General features: G+C 41.4%; 1 protein-coding gene across 6 annotated transcripts in view; it reads right to left on the bottom strand.

The window, feature by feature from the left end:
• Window positions 1-24,962, bottom strand: part of SOBP (sine oculis binding protein homolog) — a 162,755-nt gene that overhangs the window by 10,012 nt on the left and 127,781 nt on the right. For 4 of the 6 annotated variants that reach the window (XR_016441149.1, XM_090037607.1, XM_090037584.1 and 1 more), the window contains 2 exons: window positions 18,445-18,486; window positions 4,695-6,649 (listed from right to left, as the gene is read on the bottom strand). Coding sequence is in view for 5 of the 6 variants with exons in the window: in XM_090037607.1 (XP_089893733.1) it covers window positions 4,697-6,649; window positions 18,445-18,486 (1,995 nt within the window). In the remaining variant the exon portion in view is untranslated. The remainder of the gene's footprint in view (window positions 1-4,694; window positions 6,650-18,444; window positions 18,487-24,962) is intronic. The other 2 variants (XM_090037616.1, XM_090037598.1) reach the window with 1 other exon arrangement.

Genomic DNA, 24,962 nt, shown 5'->3' with positions numbered 1-24,962 from the left:
GCACTTCCAGTATGACTAGGGAGATATTCTGTGTGTATGGGGTAAGAAGCTCCTTCCTCACCTCCTGCAAATGTATGCATAGCTACAAAGATGCATGTGCATGCACACACACACACGTAGAAGTTAGTCATGGGTTAGTCATATGTGCTATTTAATTTTCCAGTTCAGCTTACTGAAAATAGTAAATGAAAAGCAAATGAAGCATTCTAACATATTCACCTTAAAAACATTTATACTGAAACTGTAGGGTTAAAAATGATTCTGCCTGGATGTACTATGAACATGCAGCCAACACTAACATTGCTAATTTTAGAAAGTTCATTCTGTTCAAACTTGAAACAATTACACCCAACAAAATATTCTTCTTACTAGCGTCATGTCTTTATCACACTATGGAGCTGGCACTGAAACTTTTTCACTGTTTGTTTGAATAGCATCAAGCTAGACCAACTTGACAGTTTACATCCTGATGGAGAGGCTAAACTTTAACATCAAGGATTATGTTGCTGATTAGCATTTCCAATAATCAACTAATTGGTACATTAAATAATCCAGAGGCTGGCCACTTGCCCAAAAAGGTCACTCTTGCATTGATTTCTTTTTAAAGGCATCTATGTTACTAGTCCTAGGATGCTATCTGCTTGTCCAGAACTCTAGCATGGACGTATCTGGCTCATTTCCTTCAATTAATGCAATTTGATAGGAAACTAAATTCAGGAAAAGTTACATGTTATGTCATGTATGTTCACATTTCCCAATTAAGGGAACCAGGGTTGTTTATTCTAACAAGATAATGCGATTGTGAGACTAGTGTAATAATTCAGCTCCAAGGACCCAATCAAGAAAAGTGATGGGCCAAATACTGCCTATGTAGCTTATTCCTGCTCAGGGAGCTGAAAGATCCATCAATTTATGATTCTATATACACTTAATTTCTTTATTACCACATTACAAGGGAGCAGGGCTTTATCTCCACCTTTATCAGACCCAGGGACAGGGATGCTAAGCCAAAGACTTTATGGAGACCATCAAAGAAACTCTGTGTGGCTCAAAATGCCCTTTTGTTCACAGTCACAGAGAGCAATCAGAACAAAGCTCAAGATGTGCCCTTTTAAATCCAGTAGTGCTAGTTAATGTCCACTTGCAGTCATGAAGGCGGCTGTCTCAGGGCCTTTGGCAGTATGTCTTCTGTGGGAGCTGGGCTACCATGATTACTCCCTTCCACTCTTTCTCCCAATCTCCACTGCCATACTTTCAAAAGCAAGGGATTTACAGTGTGGGACAGAAGATCTGAGCTCAAGGTGATTACATCTACATTAACAAACTCAGTTACCATACATAAAATGGAAGGGAAAGTTTTGACGGTGCATAACAATGCTGAGATGTCTCCATGCCCATCCTCATGGTACACATGGAATATCACCTCCCTGAAATATTCATAGGAAGGGGGTTCTTGAAAGTTGGGTCAATGGGAAGGTGCCACAGAACTGACATCACTCCAGCTGGGATTGGCTGGTACCTTTTCACTAATTAACAAAGGGTGATTTGACATGAGGTCAAAAAACCCTCATCTGAAATAGACACTGGTATTGTGTGAGTTAGCTGCATATGCCTTAGAGAAATATTGACCCCCTCCCTCTCAGCATTTCACTGTGGTATAATATGGAGCAATGGTGTTATTCACACCATTTTCTTCTGTAGGGTATTTTGGAGTGAAGATTTCCCTCAGAATACATACAGATTCTGGCCTTGCATATCTTTTTTTGAGGAAGTCAGGGGTAACCATTTCTGTGCTATTGCACAGACCCTATAGATACTGCAAACTAAAAACCTACAAGTAACGTAAGTTATAAATACAACCTTTAAATGGAGACAAACAAATACTAAATGTAAACACACACCTCTGTAAATAGGAAAATGATCATTCAGCCAGATAGTTAAACTGGTTGTTTTCAGTACTAAACTTGTGGATGTCTAGAGCAGTGGTCTCCAAAGTGGGGTGCATGCACCCCAGGGGGTGCGCAAGACAATCCACTGGGGTGCGGGAAGAAAATATTAGAACTTCTATTTATATTTATATAAATATACATATATTGGGGGGGGGTGCTCAAAAATTTTTTACTGATAGGGGTGCGCAATCAAAAAAGTTTGGAGACCACTGGTCTAGGGAATTGGTAGGGAGAGGCAGAAGTTTTTCTTTTTAGGATGCAGTTTGGCTGAGCCTGGTTTCTCCAGCTTCAGTGGGGCATATCATTTGCACAGTTACATTTTTAGAATAGAATCAATGAGGAAAATAATCATGAATGAAAATAGAGTTTCTCTGTGACCTTAGAGTGTTCCATTCTCAGAAGTGCTGAACTCCCCCTAGGGATCCAGACATCAGAAAGCAATTGCACAACACAAGAAAGGAAATGCCCAGTAAGAGGAAGGCTGAATAAGAAGAATGAGTTGTCAGCTTATAGATGTTAAAGCACTTTGACATTAGTTACAAACAAGGCATGGACAGCGGGGAAGAAATAAATGGAATTCATGCAACAGCTATTATGGATGGCTCTGATATTAAAAAATAGGAATACAGTCAAATAGTGCATTTCCTACAGATCAAAGCACCACCGCTTGGAAGGCATAGGTATGTATGTGAAGTTTAGGTTGAACAACCTTTCAAGCTCTGAACATGGTGCAGTCATGCTGGCAGCAAAACTCTTGAGGCAAGATGGTGTGATAGATATGCTACGAGGGCCTAATTGTGATCCACTGGAAGATTCTTTTGGGCCACATTCTTGTCCACCTATTAGGCATGTAAGTAGACTTGTTCCACTTTGTTCGAGTCCCTGAAAAACCACTAAGGAATCTACTTGTGTAATACACCATCACTTAAGCCTTAAAACTAAGTCACAAAAAAGCAATGGAGAGGAAAAAGACCCACCCACTTCTTGCATCAACAGTCTTTCAAGGACCTAAGCCAGGTGGAATAGTATCCCATGTAGGTATCCACTTAGGTGTCTAATAGCTGGAATAAAATCTGGCCTAATGACTTCAATGATATTTTGGGCTGCTGAGTTATTATACATGTTAATTATTAGTGCAAGAAAGATACAGCTGTGCTTTGTTTTCATACTAAATCTTTTAAATGTGTCAGTGTGTGCCTGGAGCAAAGAACAGGGTCTCTATTTCATTATATAAGAATAGACATTCAAGTAAGTAAATAAATAGTGTGCATGGTTAATGGGGATGATAAACCTGGTATTGCAGCAATAACAGGAAAACTGTTTAAAAATCTATATGTGCCACACTGCAGGATCTAAGATTGTGCAGTGATCTCCTGTTTTTAATACTGGGGAAAATAGCAGTATCTCAGATATCAGATATGTGGTATCTACTGCTGGTAGGTGTTGAGTTGTTAAAGGTAACATTTGTATTGAACGTCTGAGAGTGACTGTGGCATTACAAGGGACAACACAGAATATGATTTACTGGAGGTTCTGGAATACTCAACGGATTGTAATAAAATTTGGCATGTCACCAAGCCACATCCGGCAAATCATCAGTATTTGATTTCTGAACAGATTCTTGTAACACCCACCCCTCTCCCTTTTTCTTACAGAAGCTCTCCAAGCTCATGAATCTAAGGAAATGCAATTACATTTGTTTCTTGCTCACAGGGTGAAGCAAGAATAGACATATATTAAATAAACAGTTTTATTATAACACTATTTTGCTGGGGGACTTCAATGGGGCTTTTATGCCTCTGGAGCATTGTTACCAGACCAAACCCAGCTGGTGGTATAACTACTTGGTATTTGCATTGCTATAGTACTCAGAGGCCCACACCAAGAATCATTACATTGTATGTGTGTGTGCACACGCACATGAATATGCACGTCTATACATGTGTGTTTACATGCATGCACACGCACACATACATACACACACACACATTTTGGGGGCGGAAATTATAAAGTGATTTCTCAAAGTGAGAAAGATGGACTGAGGCAGGTACCTGAGGTAAGGGAGTCGGGTTCCACAATATAAAGTCCACCTTGATACAACCCTATTAACCTAAAATAAGATGGTAAAATCTCTAATCACAGCTGATATTTCAGGACAAAATGGAACAAAGCTCAAGAAAGAAGTCTTGCACAAAGCCCAAGCTCCTCTTATATGCAGCACCGCCTGCTTAAGGTAAGTATGTTGCTCTGAGTTCAGGGTCAGAGTAGTATGATTGCAGCAGACCAAATCAGTGAACAACCATGCCTTGAGCTAGCATCAAGTAGCAGGGTTGCCCTACTCTAAACACTCCTGAGAGGGAATTATGGTAATTAATTTGGATGGTCATGAGGTCATGAACTCCTGGTACTCAGGCAGGATCATTTTTATAAGTGAGTTGACTGCCCAGACCTAGAACTTATCCACTAGTTTGACATGCACAACACACAACATCACAGCCAGCACCATAACGAAATGTTCTGTAAACAAAATGTTAACGAAGCTGCTGATGGGTGACAAATTGACCGACACAGAGGTGATTCAAGACAAAGACAGCATTAAAAACATAAATAACAATATTTTTTTTCCTTAAAAAATCAGAATCTGTATCTTTGTTTACAAAGGCCACATCCACATGAGTTTGACTCATAACTCAAAATATTAATATTCATTCTAGTCACACAGAAGGCAGCACTGTTTACACAAACCTTTACTTATTCTGATTTCGAATTCGGAGACACCTCCTTTTCAATGGTGGCTCCAGATCCTCTGGCCCTGTGCTGAGTATTGGCGTTGAGATTATACATGGTGCTATCGCAGTCTTTTCTGCTGGTTTTGGCACAGGCTGGATCACGCAACCTGTCTTGGGTAACATCCGCAAAGCATAGGCATGGTCCTCATCTGCAGGGTTGTTAAGGTTTGGGTCTTGCTTGTCTCCCCCAGGGAGAGGCTCTTCCCCAATCTTCTTGCCAGCCTCTCCCTCTAGGTGGCAATTGGATGCACAGTTGTTCTCTTTAACAGATTCCAACTCACTTACAGCTGACTCCTCTGGCGGTGGAGGCTTTTTCTGCTCTTGAGACTGTTCTGAGTTCTTAGAACCCTCTGTGCTCTTCGTGCCATTCACAATGACATTGCAAGCTGCGCCACTGGTTTCTAGTCCTGAAGTGCTGGAGGCCAGTGAGACAGGGCCACAGTGAGCTGGGTCACTGCATGGCAATGTTTTTGTTTCAACTGGGCTGCAATTGTCCCTGCAGTCACTGCAGTTCCTTTTATCTGAGTTAGCAAAAGCCAAATTTACAACACTGTTAGGTTCACGTTCAACTTTAACTTGAGCATGTAAAGCCCTGTGAATAACATTGTGTAGCCTAGACCTGTGGCCCACAGTTAGGTCTATCACACCATCCTGTGGACCCTGTAGCACACTGGAAAAACTAAATTTACTGTTCACTGGACTACTAGCTCTGATAGTCAAATCAACAACTTCATTTTTATTATGCTCCTGGAGCAGTTGAGCTTGATTTAAGGACTGGCCTGAGCAGCTTGGTGATGAGTCAGAGGATTTAGAGGGCCCTTGCTTTGAATCTCGAGGGGACGTAGAGTTATTTGATGGCTTTGCTCCAGGCGTATCGCTGGAGGTACTTGGAATGAAGTTTTCACCATTGCTGGAGAAGCCATTGGGGGGCTTGGAATCATTGATGTGAGGGATGGGAATGGGAATAGGGATGGGTACAGGTAGCGGAACAATGACAGGATATGGCACTAGCAGGGTTGGGGGCGGCACTAGAGGGGCAAGGGATGGCAACCCGAAGTTCATCATCTGTGGCAAAGGCATAGGACCATTTGGCATCATGCTGACAGGGGGAAAGGGAAGACTAGGCAACGGAGCCCCTGGCGGGGGAGGGGGTAGTAAGCCTGGAGGATTTCCAGGAATGGTAGGTGTTGTTGGGGGATGAATATGAGGAGATAGCATTGGCCTGTGCATGGGGCTAGAGGTGGGACCCATATTTCTGGGACCACCTGGTGGCGGACCAATTCCAGGAATCATTGGATTGGACAAGGGGCTATTAGGATTTGAAGCATGATGAGGCGGCCCTCGAATAAATGGTGGACGGATTTGCTGCATAATTTGCTGTTCCATGAATATGGGCAGAGGAACTGGCCCGCGGTTTGTCATCACCATGGGAGGACTTCGAGGTGGGACACCAATTGGAGGCACAATGCTAGCAGGTGGCTGAACAGAAACGGGTGGAATATTTGGATTCTCATTGATGGAAATAGATTTAGGAACTGGCGTGGGGATTTTAGTGACAGAGCAGTTGGCAGTGTCAGACGGAGAGGCAGTGGTAGACGCTGATGGTCCAGGACCTTGAATTTGGCCAGCTGCAGACACTGGGGATGGGGCCTTTCTCCGAGCATCTGCTAGCGGTATATTCCAAGAATCTGGAGTCAGCAGCTGCACCCCAGTGCCTTCTGCTTTATTTTCGACTGGAGGATGTAATGTGCTGCACAGTCCAGCTGGAAGATTGGCCTGTGTCTCTTTGTAGAAAATGTCCATTTTGTACTGATTGAGACATTTTGCACTGCAGAACTGAAGCCTTCGTTCCCCGTCCCCAAAATCCAGATACTCTTTTGTGTGTCTTATGTGCTTACACCAGTCACATACCTACAACACAGTAACAAAATCAAAACAGGTGAGAAAAAGTGATCTCCTCTTAATCACGTAATTCTAAAAGTCATTTTTCAGTGCTTTCTAAATATCTGAATTATTTTTCTCATAGGGAAAAAAAATTAGCAGCATTTTGCAAAAGTTATGCCTTTTGGACACTAAAATATAAATGAGTGGAATCTCACAAGCTTTTCTGGCCCACACATTCTATCTTACACAATATGTCAAATATCACATATATTCATACTGAAAGGCAGATCCTCAACTGTCAGAGCTCTGTTGACTTCTTAGATATCTCTAATATGACAACTCATACCAGCTCAGGATCTGTCCCTGAGGAGAGAAAGTGTGCATGTATGTGAGTATGTAAAATACCTTTGTGTTTGTCTAATATGTGCCTACACCGTAGATACTGAAGTACACACGCCCCCCTAATATTTTCTTTGACATGATGATACATAATAAACCGGATCAAGAAACAGTGAGAAAAGGACCTCAGAAAATTCCATGGAAATGAATGCAAGCTGTCTGTGCTAAATTACAGCACACTGTAACATTATTAACTGTGTTAGATAATAAGTTGGAAAGGGTGCAGTGTTTTAAATGGTATCAAAAAGCCAAAGCACCATTCATCATTTGCTCTGTGTTCCAAGTAGAAATTTGGAAATAGTCATGAAATCTGTGTGAGGTTCAGATATACCCAATTTGTGATGTTTCGACAAGCTGGAATTATTTTCTGAGCTGTTTGCCCACTCTCGTTCACTAGTCACTTTGTGTAAAACTTCTTGGCAGGCAATGTCTTATTTAGCAACTTTTCAGATACTACAGCAAAAAGTTAGTATTACAGATCCTTTTTTAAATTTTATTTTGCCCTTTTTTTGTTACAATTGGTGTGGTGAAGGCATAGCCAATTTTTTTTTAAAATAAGGCTGCAGAACTAATTAAGCTGTGAAAGGTTTTCCCAGTTGTAAACCACTAGACACCAAAGTTCAAAAAATAGTCATTCTAGGCTTTATAATCCATTACTTCAGAGAAATTATTGTGATTTCATTAACACATTAATTTTGCAACACCAACAGCTCTCACAGATGGTGAAGACATGATCTACAATTCAAATATGACTCTTGTTTGCACAAATGCCTTTCCTTCATATGGCATTTTAAACAAGAATTAATATGAGTAATCTTGCCATAGCTATAAACAGATAAACAGATGTCAGATTTTTCAGTGCCTTACTTTTTTGACAGAATTTTACACACACACACAAAAAACCCCATTTTTGTCATTTATGTTAGTTCTCAAAATATTCTGTTGACAGAGATTTTTAGTGCTTTCTATAATCAGTATGTTGAGCCTAGGACCATGTCAGAATTTAGCTTTATATTATATGTGCTCCTACTTTTCCAAGCAGCCCCATATTATCTTGACGTGAGATGGCTATGCCTTTTTTAGAAAAAAAAGACAAAGAATGTAATTGTGAAATGATAGCATTAAAAGGATAATTAGTTTTAATAACTATTGGCCATATAAACAATTCAAAACAACATATGTCGGGCATTTGATTACTCATCTCATTTAACTCTCAGTTTTCCTTTAATACAAACAGTGGTGACATTTTAGAGTTTTCATTTATATAACGTAAAGATATATACTTTTATCATTGTTACACTGTTTCTTTAACCAATGCAATCCCAGGGTTATTGCTCCCTGTTCACCTTTGGATTATCCGTCTCTCTCTTTCCCCCGTTATATTCACCCACATGTATCCCATTTTTAATTCATTCATGAACTTTACATCCTGTCTGGGAGGCTTTTAAAAATCTCAAACTAAATGATTCTTTGAAAATGAAAACCAACCAAGTCAACCCCTGAAGTGTGGAAATTTATGGGGCAGATTGTTAACTGGTGTAAACAGATGTAAAATGTAAACCACTGCATTGATTCACACCAGCTAGAGAGCCTATGCATCCTGCACTAGTACATTTTTATATCTATTGCATTGAGCCAGACAATGGGAAACATTTCATTGCACGTTAGAAATGGCACACTCTGTTTGAAGCTGACAAATAAAAATTAAACTGCCTAGAAATGCAGGAAAGTAGGCTGGTAAACTCATTACAGGAGCATCAAGATAAAAGCCTTGAGCTGCAAAGGGGCTCCAAAACCTTTATAAAACTGTAATAGGATGGGAACTCATAGGGCTGAATCCTATTCCACTTTACATACCCAAATGGCAGTTACCCAGCCACATAACTGGCAACTTTGGCATTTACACACAGTTTGTGACCCTGTTCCATCTATAGTGTAGAAGCATAAGTAATAGCCTAGCAGCCAGAGAAAGAGATAAGCAGAGACCAAGCTAGGGAGTGTGCGGCTCAGTAATATTTGGAAAGAAAGGAGCCCTGGGTTCTAGCCTGCACCCTTAATCCCAATGAAGTAACTTCCTCACTGCTCTTCATCTATTTTAGCCAATCAATATTAAATACCAGATGTGGTGGCTTAGCTTCAAGAGGAGGACTGGGAAAGGGACAGGTTAATGTCTCACCTGTGAAGAGGTGGTTAGACTGCTGTGCTAAGTTAGAAGTGCAGATTCAAACCTCCTCTGGGTGCAAGAAGCCTAGAATCTGCAGCTGCCTATGCTTGTGTTTGAGGCGGGGCATTTTAATTAGAGCAGTCCCCAAGCAGCTGCTCTAATTAAAACGACTTACCATCATGTGTATTAAACCCCTGTGCATTTAAAAATGGCCGCAGGATGCTTTACCTAAACCTCATTCAATGAGGTTTAGTTAAAGCACCCCACGGTCATTTCACAATGCATGGGGGATTAATACATGTGATGCTGCAGCAACACTGCATCATTCTAATTAAAATTCGGAGTAGGCTCAGTTACTTGAGTCTGCTCTGACATGTTCTAATTATGTATAGGCAGCGTGAGGATTTACATTCCTGGTATGGAGCAGCCTACCAACAAGAGCAGATCCTTCTGCATGTGCTCAGTAGCCACATGAATGCATATATGTCCAAAATGCACATGCAATAGGATCACAATCTGTGTGTAGGTGCCCAGAATGGCAGCTATGTAACAAGGTAAATAAATGCTTAAGGAACTATTTGGATGTATAAAGTAAAATAAGATTCTACCCATAGCAAATAGAACAGAAGCAGGTGGATGGCTGCAAGAAGAGAGCTGAGGGCTGGACTTTTCATAGATCATCCTTTCTAGCCCTTCAAAGTTAGCATGCAACAATTCAGTAAGTGGGGGAGCACCCACTGAAAAGTGTACAGTGGGACCAGATTAGTTGGGTACCACTGCTTTAGTTAAACAGATTAAAAGAAAAATATATTTAAAAAACTCCCAGCCTCTTTTCTAATCATTTAATTGTATTGGTTATCAGTTCATGAATTCACTGCAATACTTCAGTGTTTTATTGCTCCGTTCACTTGTAAATTTCAAGTGGGACCCTGTGTCATCAGCAGATAAACAAATATTTTCTCCTCAGTAAAATATTTAGAAATTCCACTTTGAAATTCTCTTCTGATTTCTCATATTTTCAATAATTCATTGAGGCACAAGAAATTCTTGAGCCTGCCTGCCTCACTCCCTTTTTTGATCAAAGCCCATTCATTCAGTATATTTTATCACCAGATAAATTAAATTAAAGGCACAAAGTTAAATATAATAATTCTATTTCTGTGACTATCCTGGATGGATCAAATATCCAATAATAATCTCATTGATTTTATGCAATATCTTAAAGTATGAAGGGCAAGGTCAGTGACCACTGGTTAGTGTGTGTGTGTGTGTGTGTGTGTGTGTGTGTGTGTGTGTGTGTGAGAGAGAGAGAGAGAGAGAGAGAGAGAGATCTACAGGTAATATTGCACGTTTGCATACTGTATTAAAATGTAGAAAAACAGTCTTTCAAATGAGGGGGAAAATTACTGGAGGAGAAAAAAATGTCACTTAAGAATTAATGAATCAAGTCTGTCTTACAGGATTGATCATTTAAGATGAGGTCAATGAATTTATGATACAAATGGCTATATCACTAGAGGTAATAAAATGGAGCAATATCATTCATTTTACATCTAACTAATGACATGCTCAGAGTAATTACAGATTTCTTCTAAGAGCCTATGCTGATTACTTAAGATGTGATAGGTGAAACATATATATCATTCAGTTCAATAAAATAACATTTTCCTATCTGTGAAACATACAACAAATGTAATTTTTTTTTAAAAAAGACTTTCATTCTGGATACAGGCTGTACGTTGTTAGGTTTTGAGAGAAGGACTGGTTTGCTGGCTGATTGATTTAGTGTTTTTTTTAACAAGCAGTGGGAAATCTTTTTGTCCATTTCTTTCTTCTGCTGTTTTTTACTGCGTTACCTTTTCTTTTTACTGGTGGGGAGTTAAATTGCTGCAGAATGTTCTGTAATAGTTATGGACAGCATTTGCTTCTGTAATGCTTATGCACAGAAGTATCCCTCTTAGATTCAGAAGGATTATTCATGTGAGTTAGTGCTACATGATCGAGTTCTTAGGGTCTGATCCAATGTCTGTAGAATAGTGCAAAAGGCTCCTGCTTATGTTAATAGGCTTTGGATCAGACTCTTAGTCCACATTCTGCTTGCACTGAAATCAATGGGATTTTTGCCACAGACCTCAAGAGCATCAGAAGCAAGACGAGAATATTTTCTAAGGAGCTGCCTGGCCCTCTACATGATAGAAAAATCAGTACCTAAAATTAACAAAAGGAATTCAGAGGAAAATACTGAGATGCTTATCCATGTAATACATCAGGCTTCTCCCCTGCCCCCACTCCAAGCTACACAAAACAGCCTTTTCTAGTTGCATTTTCTGACTGCAAATTTCAAATGAAAAGGGATAGAGAAATTTGTGCTTAGCAAAGGATGTGTGATAAAAATTTGGGAAATGAAGAGCCTCCTTTAGTAAGGCACTGAGTGCCCTCTAACTGCCTTCATTTTCCTTTGAAGAACCTTGCAGTATCAATCCCTAGATCCAGCTGAAATATTTCATATCACAAATGTGAAAACTTAACACCTGAATGACAGAAAGATCAGAAGAGAGATAAATACAATATCCCATTCAGTTGTAACATAACAACCCTCAAGAAGATTGAATTTACCTAACTGGGGCATGTCCAATTCTAAACAAAAGAATGAACATTTCCTTTAGTACATTTAATGTATTTATATTTTAGTGGCTGGTTGCCAACGTAGTACTTATAAGCTCAATGGCTTGATATCATTCATCCTTTTTCCTGTGAAATGTGTGGCAATCTACACCACTAGACCGCTGAGAAGACACTACATCAGCAGAAATATTACTCGTTTTTGATATGGGAACACCAAAAAAGCCCAGACTGTGGGATCCTATAACGCTTCCCATCTTGTATTTCTCCAGTACAAAAAGAAAGCTATTCAGTTGAGCCTTTATTTTGATAGAAACATCCAAAGTGGAATCCAAAGTTTGCCATGAGGTTACCCACACAGGCACAATGTACACATTCTGCTAAGCTTAAAAGGAAATGCATATGGCTCTGAGCCTGGAATAATTAATACTTTAATCAGGTGTCAGATGCCAGAGTGAAGTTCATCCATTAATGTAGCCCACCAGTAACCTCTGAGCAATAATCTAGTACCAGACACTATTTTATTAAGGAACACATTTGCTAAAATCTCTGCCTGCTGAGAAATTTGCATTAACCTAAGAGAAATCAGGCATTAGCAATACTCGGACAACACAGTCACAATAAAAAGCATCTCCAAGCCTATCCAGAATTTTTGAACCCACAACTTCCCCTTTGTAGAGAAAAGAAAAGGGCCAGTAGGGCAAAGATTATCTTCCTTTCTGCGTCTCCAGAAGCAGACACTGAGTTAAAAAAAAACCCTTCCCTTGTGTTAACTCCAGTCGGAGTTTGCCTAAATAAGGACTGAATCAGACCCTCAGATTCAGGCCCTTATCTCAACATACTTAGAGCAAGTGGCTGCAAACTACTGAAGGAAAATAAAAATCATGCATCAAACTTTACATTTACTAATTACTGAGAACTCATTTCTCTCTTGTACCTTTCTTTTTTCACAGGCTTAAGCTAAAATTTTGGCTTCACTGAAGTCTATGGAAACCTCCTCGCCCCCAAGGGATTTCAAGGGAGGATTTCACTCAGCAATTGTAAGTCCCCTGGGGCAAGAACTGTCTTCATGTTCTACATGTATAGAGAGTGCCTAGCGCAATGAGCCACTATCCATGGTCAGATCCTCTAGAGAGGAACTGCAATTTAAGCAATCACTAACAGAAATATTTAGAGCCTGCTTCAGCAGAAATTCTCACCTACAGGCTTTGTACGTCCAAAGCCACAGAACTGCCTGCTGGACAGGCTTTGGGCAGACTGCCTCACACATCTCTACCCAGACATGGAACTTCTCACTTGTGCTTGCTAGTTTCATCCCAGCCTGACTCCATGTTGTGCTCCCTACTTGCCCCCCTACTACTTCCTCCTCGCCCCCACCAACCCCCAGTAGGGTGTTCTAGATGTTTTCTCTAAATAAGCTCTAAGCTAAGTCAATTTGCCTTTTGACCTACAAGAAATACCTTCCCAGGCAGCTGGGTTTCAAGCAGGAGCAACAGACCTTGACACACCAATTTGTCCCTTCTCATTAAGTAGCTCAGTAATCATCCTGGAAACTGAGTCTGCCAAGTGCTGCACCAATTTATATATGTACCCTGCAGACTTCCTAAATCCCACCTGGCCCAGTCCCATTCCCTCCCATTTTGACCCATGGTTGTCTTTCCTTAAACTCAATCAAGGTCCAAACCCTTCCTTTCAATCTCTGTCAGTGCTGCCTGGAACATACCCCTAGACAGTGCCAAAGAAGCCAGAGATAATCTCTCCCTCTTCCAGGTGCTGGAAGAAAGGGAGATAAAGCCACCACCCCTGCATATACACACATGCATGGGCACTCTCTTTCTCTCTCTCCCTCCCTACAGCCAAGATGGAGTCTAACACACCAGCCATACATTTTTCAGCAGGGGAACAAGTTTTTTAAATCCGGCCAATACTACAACAACATAGAAATTAGTAAATGGCTTGAAATGAACAAGTACAGGGGTTTCTACAAAATATTCAAATGGGCCATGATTAATACTGCTACATATAGTTCAATCATCCTCCTTACTTTCCTGTGCATAGAGAATATGCACTCCACTGCAGAACCAACTTTCAACCAGCCACAGAAATGGAGAAGTCTTGCCATGGAATTTAGGCAGAGAGTGCCAGAGACCACAAAAGGCCCCAACCAGTGGACTTCAGGGCTGTGTAAGCCCTGGAAGGCTGTGGATGATACCTTCACAGTAGACCATCTTGGAACCCAAACTGGTCTCCTCTGATAGGCAAAAAAATAGACCTGTGTACTCAGAAATAGTGAAGGAATTGCAAAGAAATTGCCATGCACAGTTAAAAAAGAAAACAATGTGAGCTGTGGGATGTTTGTGGGGAGGAAGTCCTATTTTGTATGTGAGGGGTGTCTGAGGTGCTCTCCATAATCAGCACCTAAGAGGTCTCCAACCCCCAGATAGAACAGAATCATTGGAAACACCGCTGCTTTTATAGAGGTATCTACTGACTAAAATTGGTTTTGGCAGAGAGGAAAGAGAAATCTTTGGCATAAAGGCCCCCTTATATTTCTCCCTAAGGTCTGTCATGGAGGGAAAGTCCAAAACAGAAGCAACTTCTGGAGACTAAATCTATATATCTGCTACTTAAGGCATCCAAATTTAAGGTGCCAAAAGATGCTAAAAAACATCACTTTGGTGCTTTCTAGTCCTAAAGCCTTTTTCCTATCTCCTTGATACCTATGTCTGCTGGTGGCCATATGCAAAAGTGATGAAGTCTTGACTCAATCACAATGAAGCCTCAGCAGTGTTTTCAACCTAGCCATTCCTTCGCTAGTCTTTCCTGGGGGACTAAAGTGGGTGGGCAGCCTGAGAGTCCTTTCAGAGCACCTACTGAATCAGACCATAAAACAATGGAGACCAAATTTCTCTGGAAATGCATCCTCTGTTACAGTCCAATAATGCTCAATCTTTTGGCCCCATAGTGGGGCACAGGGCCAATCCATTGGCTCCCACACACCAGTCAGAGCCGTGTTGTATCTGCATAGCCTTGCATGCCTGGATTGGGCCTGTGCCACCCTTACTTGGCTTTAAGTTCTCAGATCCAGGCATTACTGGCTGCACCTGGCCCTGCACACTTTGATCAGGGTCCGCACCATTACTGCCTAGCCCTAGGCACCAGGATTGGGCCCCGGGACACCTCCATTGGGCCCTGTGCTCTTGGATTGGGTCCTCACTGACCCCACCCAGATAAGGCCTGTACCACTTCGAGTCAGCCCTGCATGCCCTGATTAGACCCCAAGCTGTCCTCATCTGGCCTGGCCCACCTGGATTGGCTCTGTACGCTTAATCTATCCATGTTATCCAAGCCACAGGGCTCCCCGCTGGCCTGGAAATTTGGCAGCTAGGAAGCAACAATTAACACTGCCACCACTCCCCCACCGCCAAATTTTCAAACCTGGAGAGCCCTGACTGCTGGTTCAGGCCCATGGGCTAGGGGTTATAGCCAAAAGCCCAGTGGTAACAGTACTCAGCCAGGAGGTAGAAGAGCTTCATTTTTTTTTGGCAGAGGGGATTTATACTCTTGTCTCCTGCTTCCTCTGCAATTGCCCTAACTGCTGGATGTTCTAGAGTAAGTCTCTCCCAAATTTCCCATTTTCTTATTTATATAAATAATTAAATGCTTACTGGAAAAGAAACTTGACCCTAATACCTGTATCCCATACGCTGTTTCCTCTGGGTTGTACAGACCACATCTCACTTTTTCTCTTTTTCTGGCCTCTTTTAATAATAATTCTGCATTTTGTTCTGTACCTTCCCATTCCCTCCCTGGACGATTCCGCCATCAGAGCCGCAAGCTTCAAGCTGACTTGGAAAGATGCCGTTTAACCATTGGTACACAAACAAGCAGCAATTTGTTTGACATTAAGATCATCCCAGGGAGGTAGAATTCCCTTTTCACATTTTCTGACTCGGATGAAAAATGAATATTAAACAGTGTGAGCTAGGGCACTTTCATATTTGTCAACTGCTATTTGCATAGCTTCATCCAGACATATTGTGTAAGAAATAGAGCATGTGAAGGAATCATGGCCATCTCCAAGCTCCACTCAGAAATGCTGGCCTGGGTGAGGCAAAGGAGAGGAAGAAGAAATGATTATTGCTGACCCAGAGATACTGGCATACAGATTCAGGGAGTTAATACAAATCTGGGATTTTTATTAGTTTTAACTGTCTTACTCTTTTTCAGTGAATGCATTTATTCTGAAAAGTGAGTTCTATGTATATACATACCAAAAGTGCTGGAATTTCAGCTCTCCTATGTACTGGCAGCCTCTCCAGGGGCAGTGCAAGGTTTCCCCACTATATGTGTGAGTGAGTGTGGACATCTTCAGTAGGAACCAGACAGGAAACTCTACGCCTGTGTAAATTTTCAGTGTCCAAGGACCTATGTTGATTTATGTTAGCTATGTTGTTAATTTGTGTAATACAATGAGGTAGTTGGACTATTTGTGACGAAGCATAAATGATGTCTCAAAAAGTATTTGCCTCCTATAATGCTATTTCATTTGATACTTTTTCCTATGTGCAGATGTTGCCTACTCAGTCATATACAAATTATTATAAGAATCAGAATAAGTGGCATATCTGCTCAGGGCTGGCATGTAACCCAATAACTCCCATAGTGTAACTAAGGCTGTGTGTACACTACAATTATAACCAGTTTGCAGAACCTGGCTTCAACATGGTTGTAACTGAGCCTTCTGACTCAGTTGTAATTGCAGTGAGAAGCAGCCGAAAGCCCTGTCAATACCAGTGATTGAACAATGCTAGCAACAGGCATGTTCAAAAACAGTTGTTTAAAATAGTTTTTCATACATGATAACTATTTTCCAAAAGGGTTATTGCAAGAGACTGAAACAGGCTTTCCCTGTCCATTGTGGTCAGGGATTATATTTTAAAATAACCAACTATAAACTCTACTACACAGTAACCCAAAGGCAGATGCTAGCACAGTTTATGAATGTGATTATAATATAGTTTATAGCTATACTAGGGGCATTTTTACATGTGCTCTGAGAGGCACAGGGGGAGGGGGACACTTTAATTAGCGAACGCTTTTAATTAAAAGCGCCCAAGTGTCACATGTATCAGCATCCCCCATTCTGAAAAAAGGTGGTGGGGCACTTTGAACTAAAGCTCATCAAAAAAGTATGGGGATGCTAATACATATGATGCCAGAGTCTGCTGGAGTGTGTTTAATTCGGAGCTCCAGCAGACTTGATTAATCAAGTCAGACTTGATTAATCAAGCTCTGAAATAAACAAAATAATCCTTGATTAATCAAAGTCTGCTCTGACGCACCGGATTTGCAGCATGTTGGAGCCAGCTCCCTGCACGTGTATAGGAGCTCTAGGTGTGAATGAAAACATAGTGTTGGTAATTTTGCAAAAAGAGAATTTAGAAGGAAGATCATCACTGCATTAACCTGTAATTTAAATCTGTCCTGTGAAATTTTAATATCTACCTATCTAGCCACCCATTTTAAAGCAGAATGCAAGTTTCTTTCTTGCTTACTTTTATGTTTGCTTTCTTTAAGGCTCCCTCTTGTTGTTGGTGATGTGACCTTACTAATTTCTTTCCCTTCTCTTTACATTTATACCACCATTTTCTGAAGGGGAGAATACAGTCATTTAAATGCAAGACCCACTCTGCCTTCATTTTTCATTCTAATTATATGCAAAAGTCTAAGCTACATGAAGCATAAGGAAAAAATAGAGCTATTTGGTAATTAATGGCTAATGATAAATTGATTTTACTTTTGAGTTATTGCAGTTGTCATCTGTAGTATTTAAAACATGGTCTATTCAAAACCCTTGTGTTTCTTTGTTTTGGGGGGCTTTATTTTAATGTTTCCAATCAAGAGCAATGGATGTAAGTTATGCTAATGCCCAGTGGAATTCTAGGTTGGTTCTTATTTCATCACAATCAGTGCATATTTGGTTTTGTTTATAAACAGCTGAGTTTCAATTTTTAAATCCAGGCTGAAGCTTTGTAAAAACTTTTGATCTTAAAACCTTGGTGAAGCCAATAATACAGCAGCCAAAACTTATGGGGAAATGAACGTAGTGTGAAGTGAAATTTGTACGAAGTGTATTTCTGGGGAGAAGCTCTTCTTCTCCCCAGAAATCTGCCAGTCTAAAATATTACAGAATGCAAAACAATGGCATTTAAGCCTTAAACTCCTTAATGTGGGTTTTTTTACACTTGTGTACTGAATAAGTGTTGATTACAGGGATCATCCTTACTGCTGTTTCAGTGCTGGCTAAGGATATCATTCTAGCAATGAAATAAATCCCAAATAAAATGAACATGCTGCAGAAGGGGAGATGACTGGAGGGGGAATAGCGGTCTAAGTGCTGTCAACAGGACAGACAATTTGGCAGGCAGAGTGACCTAGTGCTGGAATGATTGTGAAAGTCTGTCTCCTGGACTGGAAGAGCCTAAGATGATCATGCAAGTGATGCTGTGAGACAAGTTTGGCAGAGTGGATGCAATCGATGTCATTCTCCTTTGCCCCTCTATTGTCACCACCTGGGGCAAGCTGCTTATAAACAACTTTTTGCAAAAAAAGTTTTCAGACGTGGTTTGCTCACTGCGTAGGTAGGTTTTAGCTTCCCTCCTTTGTGCCGGGAATGCTAAAAAACAAGAAGATGCAGTAAATTAAAAACAGCATGGGCCTGATCTTCCGCTGTTCTAAATCAGTTTGCTCCACTGAAAAGCAACTGGGTTGTGGCAATTTACACTAGTGGAGCATCTGACCTTAGATTCTCATCTATTTTCCTGTAAACTTATTGAACAGGAACATCCAAATAAACAGCAAAGGGAAGCATCACCTATACATTTCCCTCCCAATGTTCCTCAGCCATTTCCTAGGAGGATGACTACTATGCATATTCGCAGACACCCCAAATCAGAATTGGGGCCCAGTTCTGCTCATACTTTACAAACACATACAAAGATATTTCAGTTTTAATCCCTCTCCCCAAAAAAGCTTTGCACACATATTTAATTGTGTCCTGTCAGTTTTACTAAAGTCAATTAGACTATTCAGTGCTAAAATTAAATGTGTATATTAAGTATGATCTAAGCCTAAAGAGCCAAAAAGCCACTCTGAGCCTTTAGGGATAAGGCAGAATATAAATCTAAACAACAATAACAATAAAGAATACAGAGAGAAGCAGAGTCGAGTAACATTTTCCCAGATGCCTAAATGACTTAGAAGCCTAACTTCCATTCACATGACTCAGGTATTGCCTACCCTTGGGCTACTTCTGCCACCTTCCTTGCACACTGTTCTCATGGCTTCTGGAAGCTCTGCACAGCTCTTAACAAACTGCACCCTGTGAACGCATAGCTGTTGAAGAAGTCATGACAGCTGGCAGAAGGGGCAGGGATATGAACATAAGCTTTTTTCTGGCTACCCCATGACAGAGAAGCCCTTTCTTTCCATTGAGAAACTGGTGGTGCTCTGCCACTGGGCAAGTAAGGTTATGACTTGGCAAGACTCTAAGTATGGATGGGCTCATAGTTTTTGCTGCTGGAACCTAAGTTGTGTTATAGCATAGATCAAGATTATGCTATAACACAACACTCAGGAACCTAAGTCACTATGAAAGCTAAAGTCATCCAGCACTTTTGAAAAGTTAACACTAATGTCTGCAACTTACTCCACATGGGCACAAGATAACCACAGTTTTGCCATAAATTTCAATGATTGAGTCAAAAGACTTTTCTTTGTGGGCATGTCTATGCCATACTGGGTGCATATACAAGAAACACTTTAATCCACAGTAAAACTTCACTGTCTTAACATGCACAACAATTAATGTGCAGTATATTCATCCAATGCACTGCTTTCTAGCACCTGTAGATACAGGTACTAGAAAAATTGTGTGTTAACTAATGTGCCATACCATACATGTAGACACTGACTGGGAGCTAATTGCTCCTGGTTAGCCTAGACAGCAGGGAGCCACACTCCCCTGCTTGAGGCCAACCCAATCCTCCCACAGAAGGGATGGACCTGCCCACTGAACCAGGACAACTCCTCCCCACCCTCTGGAGCTAGGGTGAAGCCCCCATGGCCCCTGCCAACCCAGGACTGGCACCCAGGGGAGCTTAAAGCTCCCCTTGGATGCTGTAGGGAGGCAGAGCAGGGCAGGAGCAGCCCTGGCCTGGACTGCTCCTGTCAGGCTCAGTTTGCTCCTGACTGGGGTGCACATGTAGACATGTACTGGGAAGCACTTTAATGAGCCTGAATTTTCTGCAATTAATTGCACATGTAGATATACCCACTGAGATGTGACATCTACATAATTCTCCTGGGAGGCAAAAGTTGTTGGTATGCATCAAGGGTCACACGAAGTAGAATACACTTCTTCCAGTTCAGGAAGGTACTTGCATGGAAGCAGGCCTGTTCCATCTTTGTACAGTGCTGACTGGGACCATAACTGAGCAGCTTAGACCTGCCTTTTGTAAGTTATCAGACTTTTCTTTATCAAAATGTAATACAAATAAAAACTAAGGAACTAAGGAACAACAGTTGCAACTGCTAGTTTTTTAACTATTTGGTCCAGTTTTCTAAAACCAGTGATTTTCATGTATGATTTCTAAGTCCTCTGCACCACAAGGAGATAGTTGCTTCCTCATAAAGATGGCACGAACCTATCACCTCAAACTGCTGCTACTGCGGCCTTTCAAAATATCAAAAATGAGGAGCACTTTAAGTGCCCTGAAAACATGACAAAAATTGTTGACTTTGAATACTCAGGAAATAAAATGAAAGAAGGTCACAAAGTCAACAGCTGGAAAAACATTTCTAGGGCTTATCCAGCACTCCTTCATGCCTGCAACAACTCTGGTATAGCAATGGAAGGTCACACTAAGGAAAATCTTCCTCAAATAATACAAATTATTTCTTTATACAGAATGAAGGTCTCATTAATGTCCTTGCAATGCCTTCTACACAAGGCACCTCTCCAAATTCTTGACTGTGAAAGGCTGTGCAAAAAAACTTCTACATTGCCTAAAGGGCACTGAAAAATGGGGGTCCCATAACAGTTCTGGTTTGGAAGAGCTGTTGGGAACTATTTGTGGGGACAAAGGACTGACTAGATCTACACTTATACAGCTCTTTCAGTTCCAAACTCCTGTAGAAGAGGCACAGAAACTTAGCAGTTGCTATTCTTAGAAGGAGGTTTCAGACTACATACAAAGACAAACTTCGTTATAGTTCATGTGACCAGACTCCAAAATGGACCTCCAGCGGGGGTGGTGCACAACGTTCCCTCTAAGGTGGAGCTATCTGTGAGTGCACCACTTTGGTCCGTAAGCTCACCGCTTTAGTCCCACCTCCCCCTTTCGCTAAGCCTGAATCTGGACTACGCTACGCCTAACAGATTAGAATCCTCATGTAATGGGTCCACATGCAGTGGATATTGCAATAATCCTCCAAACACAAGGCTGGGGACTGGGGAACAGAGCAGTTCCCCAGAGCCGGTAATGGGGACTCCCCATTCATGATGCAGAAATCTTATGTCATGGTTAGACAAAGTGCTTTGGGTAAATGTGATAGAATTTACCCAAAGCACCTTGTCTACCTATGCCTATGAGCAACACAGCTGTAACCAGCACCCCCAAACTACATCATGGTTAGGAACGATTCCTTACGCCTGCTCCTTTTCCTCTGATGCAGATGCAGGTTCTGCACCATCCTGCTCTGCCCCACACACCTTTTCCTGCTGCAGGTAACCAAAGTGAATCCTACCATGGTACATTGGGCTGTGTAAACAGTGTTGCTGGGAGAGCAACATGCTGTCTGAAGAGGAGTGAAATGTCAGGGTGCGCTCTTGGCTGCCTCGAGCTGCTGCTGCCTGCAGTATTTAATCTGAGATCTGGGGAAGCCAAGAACCACATGTGTCCCTGCTCCAGCAGCAAGGAGGCACATGGACTTGGGGCTGGAGAGCAAAGCAGTTCCCCGGAGCTGGCGGAGCCTGCACCTGCACCAGCCCCAGGCCCAGGCCCAGCCCCAGCTCCCGCCCCCACCTTGCCTCCGGGAGTGAGGAGGAGGCACATAGCCTCAGGTCTGGGGATTAGAGTAGTTTCCCAGCGGCAGCCTCCAGCCCCCATCCCCACCTCACCTCCAGGAGTGAGGAGCCACATGGCCTTGGCGCTGGGGAGCAGAGCAGTTCCCCTGCGCCTGCAGAGCCTACACCAGCTCCCAGCCCCCGCCTTGCCATGCCCCACTGCAAACGAGCACAGGATTAATAAGTTACTGCGCAGCATGCTATTAAATTGTGCATGGCCGCGCACACGCGCAGCTTGGAGGGAAACTTGGTGGTGCAGGCACCTACCCTGGAGATCTTCAAAAGGAGACTGGATGCATACTTTGCTGGGGTTATTTGTCCCTACCAGTCTTTCCTACATAGAGCAGCGAGGCTAGACCCAATGATTTCACAAGGTCCCTTCTAGCCCTGAACTTCTGTGAATCTGTAACAGGAGTATATAGCAACTGCAGAAGGTCTATTCTTCAGCCCCAGCATCAGCCAGCAGGTTAAGAGTAGATTCTATATTTGCTGTTTTTTGCATAATTCTCTGCATCAAACCCTAGTAATCAGGAAGGGGAAGTGAAGCTCACCCTTGGACTAATTAGTATTTGAGATTATACAGTAAATCATTTTGAGAACTGGGAACATAGCTAAAAATGGGAAAACTTAAAGGTACGAGGGGAAGTAAGCAATTTATGAACTCCAAATACAAACTTGCTTAATGAGTGGCTAAAATCTCTCCACACAACAAATATTCAAGCTCAACAGTTTTGCACTGTCAAATCCTCAGATAATTTTAGGCCTTGATAAAGATTTGTATTCTATAATTAACTCACTCCTTTATTCAGCACCTGAATAAATATGTTCTCCTTTCTTTCAGTAAACTTTATCCTGGTCATATAGCAATATAACATTTGCAGATGAAAAAGAACCCATGTGGCTCACCTGTCTAGAATTTATGCCTAGTAATATCTTTTAGTTTATGTATTTTTTCTCTAATATATTTTCTTTTTTATATCCAAGTGAATATAAAAATAACAATAAAAACCTCTCCATTATGTTTCCAATGGCACACAAGATGGTTGACAGGCATATAAATGTAATAATGAGGTGGTTTCAGGGGCAGGTTAATGTTTTTTGCTCACACATGATGCTTTCAGCCTTAGGCTTTGCTTCAGGCCAATACCACTTCACCTGGGCCACAGTTACCACTGAACACCCATTAAATCAGTCAGACTTAAATGTAATATTTACTGGATCCAGAGAATAATACTGTAATCTAAGTTTGAAATACTGTTGCTCCACAGAATTCTAAGTCAAAATGTAAGCTGAAACCTGGAGAAATTGTCTTTATTTATCAGTAATAAAGAATTCTTCTATTCTACTTTTATACCAATATCAAACTGGCATAACCTTCACTAACTGCACGTTAGTTACTTCCAATTGGGTGTGCCTACATGTGCATATAACTGTGATGCAATGAAAACTCTGCTGCTTATCGCAACAGAGTTTATTGCTCCCAGGTGCACTGCCTACATGCTGGACTGCAACACATTGAACCAGGTCAGAGCAGCTCCCACACTTGAGCACCTTCACGCCTCAGCTAGCTAGGGCAGTGTCTCTACATGAGCTACTGTGGAATAAAAATCTCTGCAGTAGGATCGTACTTGTATTTACTTGTAAACAAGTACGATCCTGCTAGAGTTAATTACCTTACTCCAGCTTAATAGGGGCACATGTGTAGATGTGCAGTGTTTACTGCACAGCTAATTAGATTACTGCACAGTAAATGCCTTGTGAAGACATGCCCATTTACACCAACACAAGTGAGAAACATGTAGATAATAGACTGAGTGCTGTTAACTAGAGTTCCACTCATTTATTTAGATCAAGTATCTTCAAATCTTACTATATTTTAATAATTGTATTATGGAGGTGCCTAGAGCACTCCACTTTTGTGCCCAGTGCTGAAAAAGTATACACTGCCATAATGTGGAGAACAACTTAGCGAAGTTGCATCAGCCACGTGACTGCCAGCCAGATTCGCACAGACTACCTCTTCCACCGTTACCAACCACAATAGGTATCTATAGGGATCGCAGCAGTTGGTCGCATGGAACATTAATATGACGGAGAGACTGAATAGGAGTGCTGCTGAAAATATTTGAAGCTGCTTGAAAACACTTGACATTTTTCATGAGAAAGTTTTTTCTTTTTCAACCACCTTCTAGAATGATCAAAATCATTCCAAAATCTGATAAGCTAAGGTCCACATTTTCAAAATGGTTGTTCTTGGTTTGTGTTTCTCAGACAGAAGCATAGCTCAAGGTTATTTAAAGTTTAAGAGGGTGCAACAGAGTGGGATCTCACATAGCAGCAGCAGCAGCTAGGTACGCCCTTCACCCCCATTCTCAAAGAGGGTGTTTGTTAACCTCTCCTTCCCCACAATTCTGGCACTGACAACTTGACATACACACACACACTTTTGCTAAGGGCATCAAAATGCTAATTATGTGCCTGTTCTCAACTTATGGTCCTGGACTACTTGTGGTTTGGGAGGCCAGAGTGAAGTGCCCAGATTACACCAGCCCATACCTCCTTTCCAACTAAAAGTCTGATGATAAGGGTACCTGCTGACAGTTGAACTTCTGTCTGTACAGTAGACAGCGCTAGGGTATTAAAGTCCTGCATCACCCATAACAGACATCAAACTTTGCCCTGAACCGTAACAGACATTGTCTGCGTTCAAGTAATAAAGAAATAAATACACGTATTTTTCCTTAGTAATCCATACCATGTAGGTGTGGAACCTATGAGTAAAAAAAACAAAAAATCTCTCTAGCTCTTTCTATTAAAACTGAAATTCAGACAAGTATTTTCAGAAAGTTATTTACTTATCCCATTGTTTTAAGACTTATCCAACATAAGGTTTTATCAGATGCTCTATTATTTACATAACATCGGATGAAGGAGCAGTGTAGTCATAAAATAAATCTGGAATACCTCTACAGTATTCAAATGAGTTACTCCAGATTTATCTCAATTAAATGAGGGTAGAATTTGTC

The sequence above is a fragment of the Crocodylus siamensis genome, chromosome 1 (genome assembly GCF_052110815.1).
Source record: "Crocodylus siamensis isolate JL-2025a chromosome 1, ASM5211081v1, whole genome shotgun sequence".
Classification (NCBI taxonomy): Eukaryota; Metazoa; Chordata; order Crocodylia; family Crocodylidae; genus Crocodylus; species Crocodylus siamensis.
Note: the sequence above shows the minus strand (reverse complement) of the source record. Positions and strands in the feature narration are given on the sequence as shown.